Raw genomic sequence first — 13,051 nt, 5'->3', positions numbered from 1 at the left:
TTTATTTTCAGTGTGGAATTTACAAGAGTTACCTTGTAAATGTGGTTTTATTACGTCTCAGGATGAGTATTCACTATCAATTTTTCCAGGCACTACCAAGAATGTTTTTTTCTTCAAAGTGTATTTTCTTCCAGATACAATGCTATGTCTGTACTAACATGTCAGGCTTTTCAAAGAACCACGTATACAATTATGAATCATGTTGATAATGCTTGCTAGATAAGCAGTACATGCTGCCATCATCTGTTAGTGCTATAATTTTTTTTTGTACAAGTTACTCTTCCAGGTATTCATGTAACAATACAGAGTGAGGGTTTTTTTCTTCCCTTTGACTACAACATACTTTATACTACTGGGTTTACTGATCGACAAATCTTGGGTCTTTCCAATGGACTCAATTCCCACAGGATCTTGCACAATAAGAAAACAGACTAATACCAAAATTGAAACAAAATTGTAAACATATCAATAAAATTACAGTTAAAGACTAAGGACTAGGCTGGACGCGGTGGCTCATGCCTGTAATCCCAGCACTTTGGGGGGCCGAGGTGGGTAGATCACCTGAGGTCAAGAGTTCGAGACCAGCCTGGCCAACACAGTGAAACCCTGTCTCTACTAAAAATACAAAAATTAGCTGGGCGTAGTGCTGGGTGCCTGTAATCCCAGCAACTCAGGAGGCTGAGACAGGAGAATCGCTTGAACCCAGGAAGCAGAGGTTGCAGTGAGCCGAGATCACGCCACTGTACTCTCCAGCCTGGGTGACAGGGCTAGACTCCGTCTCAAAAAAAAAAAGACAAAGGACTAATTTGAGGACAGTACACATAAACAACAATCAAATGAGTGTTTTACCATTAACATTTATTGATGGGATGGATAAATACAGATTGAGAAACATACTTGACAGCAAGATATCAAACTGATAGCCAGACTATAAAATGTATACATCCTTTTTAAATTTTTTGAATTTTTTTACAAAGAGCCCTTACTATAATGGTCACTTACCTATCATTCACATAACAGCAGTAGATATCCCAGGGGTAGCATCCAGAGCTGAGGTGCCCCAAGGAAGACAGAGGCAATGGCAGAATAATATGCTGAGAAAGGACTCTTAAGAGCAATACAAAGAGAACAGACAAAAATCTCATCACAAAATTGTACCTGAGTGACAGATTGGTAAAGTGTTTTACTTTTTTTTTTCTTTTCGCTCTTTGGTCTGACAAGAAAAGAGTTTTAGGTGTGTGAAGTAGGGTGGGAAAAAAGGTCAGTTTCAAATTCAGTAACATATGGTAACACTAAGTTAGGCTGCTGCATTCTTTTCTTTGGGTACTTAAGCCAGCTGGCACTTCCACTTTGTAACCAATTACATTATGATCAACAACTAATCAGTTAGTTCCTCAGCTTCAACTGAAGAGTTCCTGATTACCTGATGAAGGACATACTTGCTCTGGCTTCAATTAGCATGCTGTCAAGCATCCCTCTCCACGCTTAACATGGCAACACAAAACCCAAGAGTCCTTCTCTTTTTTTCATTAGCCATGAATACACACTCACAAAGGGGAAGAGTAGACACTGCTTTTAGTAAACGTCCTTTTTCTTTACCTCCCTTTTCCAATGCCAAGTTCATATGAAAAACTTTAGAAACATTAAAATGGAGAACTCTCCCACCCAAAAAGTAATTCTCATTCCAGACTACTCTATCAGGCAGGATTACTGTACCGTGCTTGTTTCAAACTCACATCCACGGAGGGATAAAAAGACAAAATAAAACTTGACAGTGTGATACAACATGAAAATCTCCTAAACCATCAGGAGCAAACACTCAGTTAAAAGCTGGGTGTTAACAAGCAGCAACTCAAGAAACTTGGGGAGGTATCAAAGTCACTGAAAGCTTACTGGAACCTCGGAGGGCTATTTCTCACCATTTGATGAGTTGCAGACTGCTTAAATTCTCCCAAGACCAAAAGAATAAAATTTGTATTTCAACTTCAAGATGTTCTAGATTCTCTCTTTTCTTAGTATTAGTATCAAAATAACTCATAAACAAAAAAAATTGTAAATATTAATCAGTTCCCAAAATAACGGAAACACAGATATGTTTAAAATCCAACCATAATGGGATAGACAGGGCCCCTCTACAATTGCCTTTACTTGGAAGCCATGTATGTGGAGGAGTATGCATTTCAATATGGAGAATTAAGTAGCAGAGGTTTAAGATAACTCAGCAGTGATGTCACCATGATTTTATTTCCATATCCTAATCCATTGCGGTTTGCAACTGGAGATTTAAAATTTTTCTGTCAACACTGGTAAAGCCAATAATACTGAACTATGTAGTATACACTAAATCAAAACACTAAAATCATTTTTAAAAAGGAAGAAAAAAGTTGAGGCTCTCTGATATGGACATACACTGATTCATGAATGGGAAGACTAGACTAACACCTAAGTATTTTCTAAACTCAAAAGCATAACTGATACTTCAGAAGACCAATTTGGATCGATGCTTCACTACAGTTCAGCTAACAGCAACACAGGTATCTGATTAAAAGCCTTAAGGACAATCCACAGGTATTTGTTTTTGCCAACACAAGTCTAGCAAAATTTTAGGAATGAGATTTACAGAAGCTGAGGCTCCAGGCCTACTTATCACCATCACTTATTTTTGACAGTCTAGGTTACATGGAGAAACAAAAAGCCATGTTTATCAGACTAACTTTGGATGTATAAATCTCATTTCTCACCCTTTGAAGGTACAAGGATAGGAAAGACACATAGAGCTCAGAAACCACACAGCCCTTAAAAACCTTAAGTTTATGGAATTTGGACAATACACATGCTAGTTGACAGGCACATCTGTTAACCCAAAAACAAAGCAGCAGCTTCATGCAGAGCCCACAAGGAGCTTCATGACATATGCATAGATCTAAAAACAGACACTGTACGTATCTTAAGACAGTACCAGGAGGCATTAACACAGAAAGGTCTCTAAACTGACCTATGTCAGCAATGATCTACTAGTGCAAAGGCCAGACTACATGGCACAAAGCAACTCTTAGGCCCTAGTAAGCACTTTTTTCTAGTTCACTCCTGGCAAAGTTCTAAGGAACTTTACTACAGTACGGCCATGGATAACTGCTATGAGGCCAAATGATTATGTGCCTCTGTGGTAAAGGAGTGCATGTGATTAGAAAATATGTGACATTTGATGAGAGTAACTAAAAGCTGGAAAAGACATTTTTCAAAATCAAACCAGTGATCATCAATTCCACAAAGATACAGATGCAGACTAAACGGCACATTCCCTTTTGGAAACAGACTCCAACAAACAAAATCTAAATAAATAGAAGCCCTAAATGTACTAAACCACAACTACATATCTACCAATTATCTAACACAACATAGAAAATATCAAGGGGAAAGAGGAAAATGTCATCTATAAAGTGAAGTGACACTCTAAGTCAAGAAGTATTAATGATTTACAGGTCAACAGAGAGCTCCTCGTTTTATACCCAGCAATGGCAGGAACTCTAGACAGTTCAAATATGCAAGATGCAGGGCACTAACCCACCGTCAGTTAATGTTTACTCCTGCCTACAAATTCCTTTCTATATTAGACCAAGTACATCATCAATTCCAACAGCCACAATTTTCTTCCCAACCTGTTCCTGGCAAGTAGCAGCATAAGTACAACTCCTGTCTCCCTATGACTTCCAAATGAAAAATAATTCGACCTCTCCCTAAAAAATACTTGGCATGAAGTAAGCCGCAATCAAATCACGAAAACAAACTCAAATTGAACCAGCTGTTCCAGAGCTAAAAAAATGCAATGAAGATCAAAGAATATCTCATTAAATGATCTCTGGCTAGGTAGTTTTCAGTGGTTAGACAACTAAGAATTCTTTCTAGCCAAGATTTTCTGAAAGATTTCTTTATTAAAAATGTTCACTCCTAATATCTGGGATAATCAAGCCTCCATAACAACAGGACTCTTGACCTATTTTTATGAAGGACTTAGAAATCTTAAGAACCTCGATCAAGAACCTAAAGCTACCAAAGATGAACAATCTAAACATAATAGTATCCATTGGCTAGCTAGGCTTTGCTCATTCTCATGGCACCAGTACTGTTAAATTCACAAGCTCCAATCTCAAGTCATATAGGCTGCAAAAACTTGAGGATGTAGCTGTTTCCCTTCGGATATACACATAAAAAGCATGTCTTACATTTATAATGTAATTTTTAAAACAATGTTCTAAAACTTCCAAATCACAATTTCATTGTTTTTAGTATCCTCTAGCTTCTCCCATATGGTTTGGGCTTTCACAGGCAGGATATACATAGCACATTCCCCATCTCTTAGAGACCTTAAGACTGCTCTCATTTGAACACTTTCCCAAAAGCCTCACTTGAAAAAAAAGACACACCCAATTCTGTAGGGCAGAAGCTGGCCTTGCTCGCCAACCCTCCTTCCTCAACCCCATCTCTGTTTTGCACAAAAACAAAAAAAGGGGTAAAAAGGAAGTTCTCATAATGAAGTTAAGAGTCAGGGTGTTGGCTGTACTTGCCCAAACTACAAATTAGAGGGCTACTACTCAATTATAACATAAAGAAAGGGAAAAATACCATGTCAAACACATGCCTCTTCCTTTATGTTCTCAAGGCCAACCATGTTTTTCTCTAGTAGACTGTTGGAAAATGAAAACGGTAAGGAACAGGGAGGGAAGATAAAACATTATTTTTAAACACACACACTTAAAAACACACATACCCACACTTACATACACACTTAAAAGTCTGAAAAAAGTGGCCTGAGCCTATTTCAGAACTCCTAGCCAAAAACCTAGCCTCCCACCCACCCTCACACATTCCCACCCTCCAGTCCCACCCACCAGGAGTTACTGCTATGTATCACATACACACAGCAAAATCCCTATCCCCTTCCCAATTATATAAAAAAACTAAACAGATAACTTACTTTCTTTAAATTATTTTTTTAAGTCTATTAAAAGATTTGACGTTTAAATACTTCCTCTCTTCTGATATATTAAACACCGAAAGGATCCACAATTGTCTGATACAACAAACCCTCCATTTTTCAGCTCTGGCAAGAAGAGGGAAGATATCAACTCCAATCAACCTAATTAGATGGTGGAGAGGCCTAGAATTCAGAATGTGTCCTTAATCCTTCACAGCTTCAACACCTCTCTAATACCAGTAAAAACTGTAAGAAAATAGTTAAATGCATGAGACAGTAGATATATAGCCAAGGCCTTCTACCACCCTCCTAACTATGTCTCAGTATCAATTTATCCCCTAGTCCAAGGATGACATATTTCATAAGTAATTTTCTTAGTCCAAAAAAAAAAAGTATGTGTTTTTTTAAAGAAGTTTTTTTCTCCTCTTCTTTTTCTTTTTTTACTTAGGAAGGGGTGGAAGTGGTGGAGGAGGTTCTGATGGCAGAGGTGGTGGCCGGGGTTTGTCTGTATTGCCGGATCTCGAGGAGATTCCACCAGCCCGAGGATTCAGATAGTCACTATAAGGACGAACAAATTCAAATGCAGTGGGCTGAGTGGGCTGAACACCCTGGGCACTGAGCAGGGAGTGAAGCATATTCACAGTGTCTTGATAGTCTATTGTCTGGGTCGTGTTGTGACCATTGGCCCCAGTGGGCCCTTTATCCAGTTTCGAATGAGGGACACGAGTTTTACAGCTGGGCTGTGAAAAGGAAAGGCCACTTGTGTCTGAGCTATGCCCAGGCATCTGAGCCATTGTAGGAAGTGAAGGGAAGGAGAAATTTAGGGAAGAGGATTTAGTACTCTTGGCAATCTTGGCTGGATGATCAAACACAGCCCCTCCAGTCTCTTCAGAGGGTCCCCTTTTACGAGTAGAACTAGAAGAGGAAAAAGAACTAGACAAGCTATAGGTTTTATGTGCTAAGTTGCTTGTCTGGCTACTATGTTTTGGATCACCAGGACGTTTGTTCCCAGTACCAACTGGAAGTTGGGAATGAGAGTGCTTGTGTGAGTGGTGATTATGATGATGATGATGATTAGATGGGTGAGTCTTGTGCTTTTCTTTGTGCTCTCGGCTCTTTGTAACACTGTCCTCTACAGAATTGTGCTTATCAGCTGCAGCATGGACTTTTATGCGCATTTTTATCTCCTCTGGTTTTGAAGACGCAGCTTTATCTCCACCTGCCACTGGGATTCTCATTTTGAGAGCTGTTTTGTCAGCCTTTTCCAGAAAAGGCCGCTCGGGGTTTTCTGAACCCTCTATGGGCATTTTTAGAATGACTGAAGAATGGCTATCATGATGAGAAAGGAGATTCTGTGCAGCATATGCATATTGTGACTTCACATTGGCTTCCATGTTCTCCAGTTGCCTCTTCTGGGCAGCCAATTCTTCTGCATGCTTCGCGCGGTATTCTTTCAGTGACACTTTAGCTGATGGCACACTCTTACTATTCTGCTTCTGGGAAATAAATGCATTTGAACCATCCTGTGGTAAGGAATGATCAACTCCTGTAAGTGCTAAATTCTCACTAGTCCGATGACCCTGAGTAGGTTCTAGTTTGAAAGAAGGTTGGGAGGACAGCCAACGCTTGCCCGGCAACATCTCCACACTGGTTAAGTTGCTGGATGACTCTTCGGAGACTGGCAGGGAAGGCACTGCACTTGTGGTAGAAGTTGACATGCTCATTAAACCTGCAATGGTTGTGTCTGAAGAGCTCTGGGAAATCATATTGAGGATTGTCTGCTCTGAAGTCTTTTCATCTGTTCCTCGGTCATCTGCTTTTGTTTTCTTGGCAGCCTCGCATGCCTGCAATGAAGCAAATAGCATCTCTTTACTTAGGTAATTTACTAAATAAAAAAACACTGAGATGAGTAGATTGTACTTGCAGCAACACTGGAAGTTCTGGATAGGCCACAGGCAGGAGGCTATCCTAACATGAAATCCAATAAATATTATCATCAAGAGAAGATTTTAAAACCTTCAATTAAGAGTCATAGCAATCTATCCAAACGTTACAAAGCAATAATAACAACAAAGAATCTATGCTTATCTAAAATTCATACATGAACATCCATGCCTTCTGCTTATGATTATCGTTAGTCCATAACTGAATTCTAGAAATTTTGGTGAGGTTTTATGCTAAAGTAAAAGATGTGCTCTCAAGCCTACTTCTTTTTTGTTGTTACTGTTGTTTTTTGTTTGTTTGAGACAGAGTCTCACTTTGTCATCCAGGCTGGAGTGCAGTGGCACAATCTCGGCTCACTGCAACCTAACGTCACGAGTTCAAGCGATTCTCCTGTCTCAGTCTCCCAAGTAGCTGGAACTACAGGTGTGCATCACCATGCCTGGCTAATTTTTGTATTTTTAGTAGAGACGAGGTTTCACCACGTTGGCCAGGCTGGTCTCGAACTTCTGACCTCAGTTGATCTGCCTGCCTTGGCCTCCCAAAGTGCTGGGACTACAGGCGTGAGCCACCATGTCCGGCCTCTCAAGCCTACTTCTAATCTCAGGCTTCTAAGAGGCAAACTCACTCTCTGCCACTCACTCAACTCAGGAGAATGAAATTAACTTTTTCTGTCTGGATTTAGGAGAAAACAATGGAAACATTTTAAAACAAGTTTTACATCTGACAGAAAAAAAAGGAATGATTCCATTATTCCTGAATAAGACTTTGACAAGTATTTGAAATACAACTTCAGACTACAACCTATATAAAAACAGAATTCTAAAATCCATTTTAAAAGTAGGTAATGTCAAACACAAAACTGTGATACCGGCTCTAACCTTGTAATTCTCTATCTTGCCTCTACCAGAAGCCAATACTCTAACTCAGAGAAGCCATGTTTTTTCCCTACCAGTTTCCACACAGAAAATACTGAACCAGTGTTACTGCTCAAATGATCATATCACAGGAGTTACACAATGAAAAGCAAATCCTGCTATCCCATAGAGACACTGACTTTTACAACAGTATCCAAGGTATGAAGTAGAAGTCATGACTACTGTGTAACTATAAAAAGGGCAATTCCAAACCTAGGGTACATATTCAATACTGGTATATTCACTGGTGCAGTCAAAAGAAATTGATTTTGTTCCACAAGCTGACAGTAATGATTCTTACCCTCCAATTCCAAATGCGTTTGAGCCTGTTGGGAGTTTTCTCCAAAATCTGTAGAAACTCATGTGTCAGTTCTACAAGTAAAACAGAACATTCAAGAAAGACTGAGAGAAACAGAAGTAATGAAACAAGAATAACCTCAACTACTAACTAACTATTTTCATCTGAATCAAGTCACCTTTGGCCAGCTATGTGACAGATCAACAGCAAGTGCTTTTCAAGGTCCCTTACTCTAAAACTTACCATCTAAAAGTTCCAAGGTCACAGTGGCGTCAACATACTCCCACCAGTGCTTCCCGTCAGTTGAGACTGGGATCTCCCAATTGGACCACTTGCAAGCCAGGTGAATGCAGACACAGGCCACCACAGGAGGTGTGTACTGCAGGCTAAATGTGGTCAAATGCAGGCTGACATCAGAGGGAAGAAAACAGAGAGTGTCATGAGCTCTCAATTCTCAGCCCAAAGCTAAAACTCTCCATTATTTAAAAAAAAAAAAAAAAAAGGCTTAAAAATAGACAGGAGAGTAAGAAGGGTAAGAAATATGCAATGCTCTGATCTAGCACTCAATATAATTTCCTATTAACCCACCTGTTCAGGTAACAACATTTTAAAAACTCTTGAATTACACATCACTTAATCTACACATTGACCAGAGCCAAAAAAAAAAAAAAAAAGGAAAAAAGGAAAAAGGCTGGGAATTCAAGTTCTTTAAAACATTGACTTCTGGGCCAGTATTCAAGCCTAAGTCAATATTTATTACCTATTATCCTGAGACTAAGCTCAGATCCTAAGGAAAATTGTAAGCTCTTTCGTCTGTGTAATCCGTAAATCAAAAACTTAAGGAAATATCTTAAAAATAATTTGTCTCTCACCAATCATAGTTCTGGTCTATTTAAAATAATAAACAGACAACTACTCTCTCAAGTATAAATATGTTGGTTTATTTCAAAACTTTTTCGTAACAGGCTATAAAAATGAACTTCTTAGCCCTGACAGTTACTAGGGATATCATTGGTTTCCATTAACTAACAATGTTGGGCAAGTCATTTGGTAATACAAGTTATGTACTAATCATTTATTTTTTTTTAGACAGAGTCTCTCTCTCTGTCACCCAGGCTGCAGTGCAGTGGGGCAATCTCGGCTCACAGCACCCTCTGCCTCCTGGGTTCAAGCAATTCTCGTGCCTCAGCCTCCCGAGTAGCTGGTACTACATGCATGTGCCACCTTGCCCTGCCAATTTTCGTATTTTTTAGTAAAGATGTGGTTTCACCATGTTGGCCAGGTTGGTCTCGAACTCCTAGCCTCAAGTGATCCACCAGCCTCAGCCTGGGATTACAGGTATGAGCCACTGTGCCCAGTCTCATTTACGTTTTTTAAAAAGGGAAGAAGGAAAAAGACTGAAACTCTTAACATCCATAAGTGCCCATTGATTGATAGAGGGGGAAGAAAAAGGAATATTTTAAAATATAATTATTGGCCAGGCACAGTGGTTTACACCTGTAATCCCAGCACTTTGGGAAGCCAAGGCAGGCGGGTCACTTGAGGCCAGGAGTTTGAGACCAGCCTAGTCAACATAGCGAAACCCCATCTCTACTGAAAATACAAAAAAATTAGCCGGGCATGGTGGCGCCAGTCTATAATCCCAGCTTAGTGAAGAGGCTGAGGCCGGAGAATCACTTGAACCCGGGAGGCAGAGGTTGCAGTGAGCCAAGATCGCACCACTTCAGTCCAGCCTGGTAGACAGAGTGAGACTCTGTCTTAAAAAAAAAAAAAAATTATATATATATATATATATATATATACATATGCCTGTAATCCCAGCACTTTGGGCGGCTGAGGTGGGCAGATCACGAGGTCAGGAGATCGAGACCATCCTGGTTAACAAGGTAAAACCCCATCTCTACTAAAAACACAAAAATTAGCTGGGCGTGGTGGCGGGTACCTGTAGTCCTAGCTACTCGGGAGGCTGAGGCAGGAAAATGGTGTAAACCTGGAAGGTGGAGCTTGCAGTGAGCTGATATTGTGCCACTGCACTCCAGCCTGGGCAACAGAGCAAGACTCTGTCTCAAAAAAAAAATAATAATAATTAAAAAAAAATATATATATATATATATATACACATATAATTATTGCAGAATACTCCAAATTAGATTTTCAGTCACTATCATGCAGAATTGAGTAGGTTATCAAAAAAATCAGTACTAAATAATTACATAACCTTAGAAAATTAAAAAGTACCATGGAAATTTAAAGTACAACATGAAAACTGTGCAGAAAAATCAACATTCACCAGAGAATTATCTATAGCACACTGTATCAAACTCAAGTAAAGTCCTATACCAAAAATCGAAGAGAAAAAAAATTAAAATATAAACCTGTTGGTTGCCATGAAGTAAGAAGTCTGTGCTAAGTCCTTGCTTGCTAAAGAAAAAAAATAAAAAGTCAGGGGTGGGGGAGGAAAAAAGTTATTAGTTCCATTCATTCTCAACAAATATTTAGTAAGCATTTAATATTTGCAAGGTACTGTGAATATAGTGGCAAATGAGACACACACGGTCCCTGTAAACCTAACGTTTACATTCTGCCAAAGTAGACAGATTAATGATTTTTAATTTTAACATTAATAACTATGCTGCTTCCAGATCTAGGCACTCAAGCTTTATTCTGCACACCACATATCTGAGGTACTTGTTTAAATGCAATTCTTGGACCTGCTCCCTAAAATTTAATTAAATGTTTGGAGAAGGGTGCAAGCATTTTTTAACAAGTAACCCAGAGATTCTGATGTAAGGATTCACTGAGAAACACTAAACTACAGGATGAACTAAGATGATCTAGAAGCAAGATCAGAATCTAGAAGACTTTGACATATTTGGGAAAAGTGACTTTTGCTGTTAAGAAAGTTTTTAATTAAGGCTGGGCACGGTGGCTCACGCCTGTAATCCCAGCACTTTGGGACACCGAGGTGGGTGGATCACCTGAGGTCCGGAGTTCAAGACCAGCCTGACCAACATGGAGAAACCCCGTCTCTACTAAAAATAAAAAATTAGCTGGGGTGGTGGCGCATGCCTGTAATCCCAGCTACTCGGAAGACTGAGGCAGGAGAATCGCTTGAACCCGGGAGGCGGAGGTTGTGGTGAGCTGAGATCGTGCTACTGCACTCCACCCTGGGCAACAAGAGCAAAACTCCGTCTCAAAAAAAAAAAAAAAAAAAGTTTTTAATTAAGTAGCCCTAATTAAATTAAGATTTAATTAATTAATCCCCAAATCATCAAATAATGTAATATATTACAATGAAAAAATTTAACTTCTTCCAAAACAAACTGTTCTGGGTGACAAAGCAAATTTTTATCTTCCTCAGGACATAGTCTTCTCAATATTAACATACACCCATCTCTAGTCTTATCCTTGTGCAATATAACATTTTAATACTTTCAAATATAAAGAACTCAGGAAAATTTGGGAATTTTCACATGAAACACATATTAGTAAAATGTAAAATAAGACCAATTATCAGTTTGGCCTACAAAATCATAAAAGGCACTTAAAGGCACAATAGTGTTCAGATATTCTTGATACTAAACTAAATAAGAGAGTTTCATTCAATTATACCTAATATTGTTAAATTAGAATTAAAAAGAAAAGTTCTGCCAAGGGATTGTATATCATGGAAAGTCCAAATAAATTCTATATGATCCTCTAGGTGGCCTTTAATCAACCCCAGAATTAAAATAAGATCACCCACTCCTCACAACTTTCATAAAATTTCTGTTAAATAACTTCACAAACTGCCCAACTTTGACAAACATTCTCAAGAGGTTAGCTCTCTTTAACTAGAGATCATCTAAAAATATTACTTGTAAGAACCCAACAAAAAAACATCAAGTCAGAACAACTCATTTTGATTTAAGCCAAGTAGGCCTTTAAATTTAGCCAAAGCAGAACTGTTATGTATTGTCCACCACAAACCACAACCTCTAAATGGGAAAACAGCTTGAGATAGTCTTCATAAGTTGGGATTCCTTACCTCGAACAAGTTGAGTGCACTTTACTACATGAGTATGTGGGTGATCAATTGTTAGTTCAAAGCCTTAAAAGAAAAAGTAATGGGTTAAAAAACTATTAAGAAGTTTACATTTTACATATTCTAAAAGGATAACTGATTGTAAATTACACCTTACTGGTTTCCACATTAAAATATTAATAGAAATTTATTCCACCAGAAAAATATCATTGTCCCATGAAATATAATTTGAAGATATTTTAAGAAAAAAGTTAACTAGGGCCGGGCGCGGTGGCTCACGCCTGTAATCCCAGCACTTTGGGAGGCCGAGGCGGGCGGATCACGAGGTCAGGAGATCGAGACCATCCTGGCTAACACGGTGAAACCCCGTCTCTACTAAAAATACAAAAAATTAGCCGGGCGTGGTAGCGGGCGCCTGTAGTCCCAGCTACTCGGGAGGCTGAGGCAGGAGAATGGCGTGAACCCGGGAGGCGGAGCTTGCAGTGAGCCGAGATCGCGCCACTGCACTCCAGCCTGGGCGACAGAGCGAGACTCCGTCTCAAAAAAAAAAAAAAAAAAAGAAAAAAGTTAACTAGAGGCTGGGCGCGGTGGCTCAAGCCTGTAATCCCAGCACTTTGGGAGGCCGAGGCGAGCGGATCACAAGGTCAGGAGATCAAGACCATCCTGGCTAACACGGTGAAACCCTATCTCTACTAAAAATACAAAAATTTAGCTGGGCGTGGTGGCGGGCACCTGTAGTCCCAGCTACTCTGGAGGCTGAGGCAGGAGAATGGCGTGCACCCAGGAGGCGGAGGTTGCAATGAGCCAAGATTGTGCCACTGCACTCCAGCCTGGGCGACAAAGCAAGACTCCGTCTCAAAAAAAAAAAAAAACAGAAAAAGAAAAAAGTTAACTAG

The 13,051-nt window shown here is 39.5% G+C and overlaps 1 protein-coding gene across 3 annotated transcripts in view; it reads right to left on the bottom strand.

The window, feature by feature from the left end:
- Positions 1 to 837: 837 nt before the first annotated feature.
- CCNT1 (cyclin T1) overlaps positions 838 to 13,051 on the bottom strand; it is a 30,356-nt gene continuing 18,142 nt past the window's right edge. For 2 of the 3 annotated variants that reach the window (XM_003825803.5, XM_034935956.3), the window contains exons 5-9: positions 12,159 to 12,221; positions 10,507 to 10,552; positions 8,375 to 8,538; positions 8,135 to 8,205; positions 838 to 6,819 (exon numbers count right to left, since the gene is read on the bottom strand). In XM_003825803.5, coding sequence (XP_003825851.3) covers positions 5,416 to 6,819; positions 8,135 to 8,205; positions 8,375 to 8,538; positions 10,507 to 10,552; positions 12,159 to 12,221 — 1,748 coding nt within the window. In that variant the 3' untranslated portion in view covers positions 838 to 5,415. The remainder of the gene's footprint in view (positions 6,820 to 8,134; positions 8,206 to 8,374; positions 8,539 to 10,506; positions 10,553 to 12,158; positions 12,222 to 13,051) is intronic. The other variant, XR_010108931.1, reaches the window with a different exon arrangement.

This window comes from Pan paniscus, chromosome 10 (genome assembly GCF_029289425.2).
Source record: "Pan paniscus chromosome 10, NHGRI_mPanPan1-v2.0_pri, whole genome shotgun sequence".
Taxonomy (NCBI): domain Eukaryota; kingdom Metazoa; phylum Chordata; class Mammalia; order Primates; family Hominidae; genus Pan; species Pan paniscus.
Note: the sequence above shows the minus strand (reverse complement) of the source record. Positions and strands in the feature narration are given on the sequence as shown.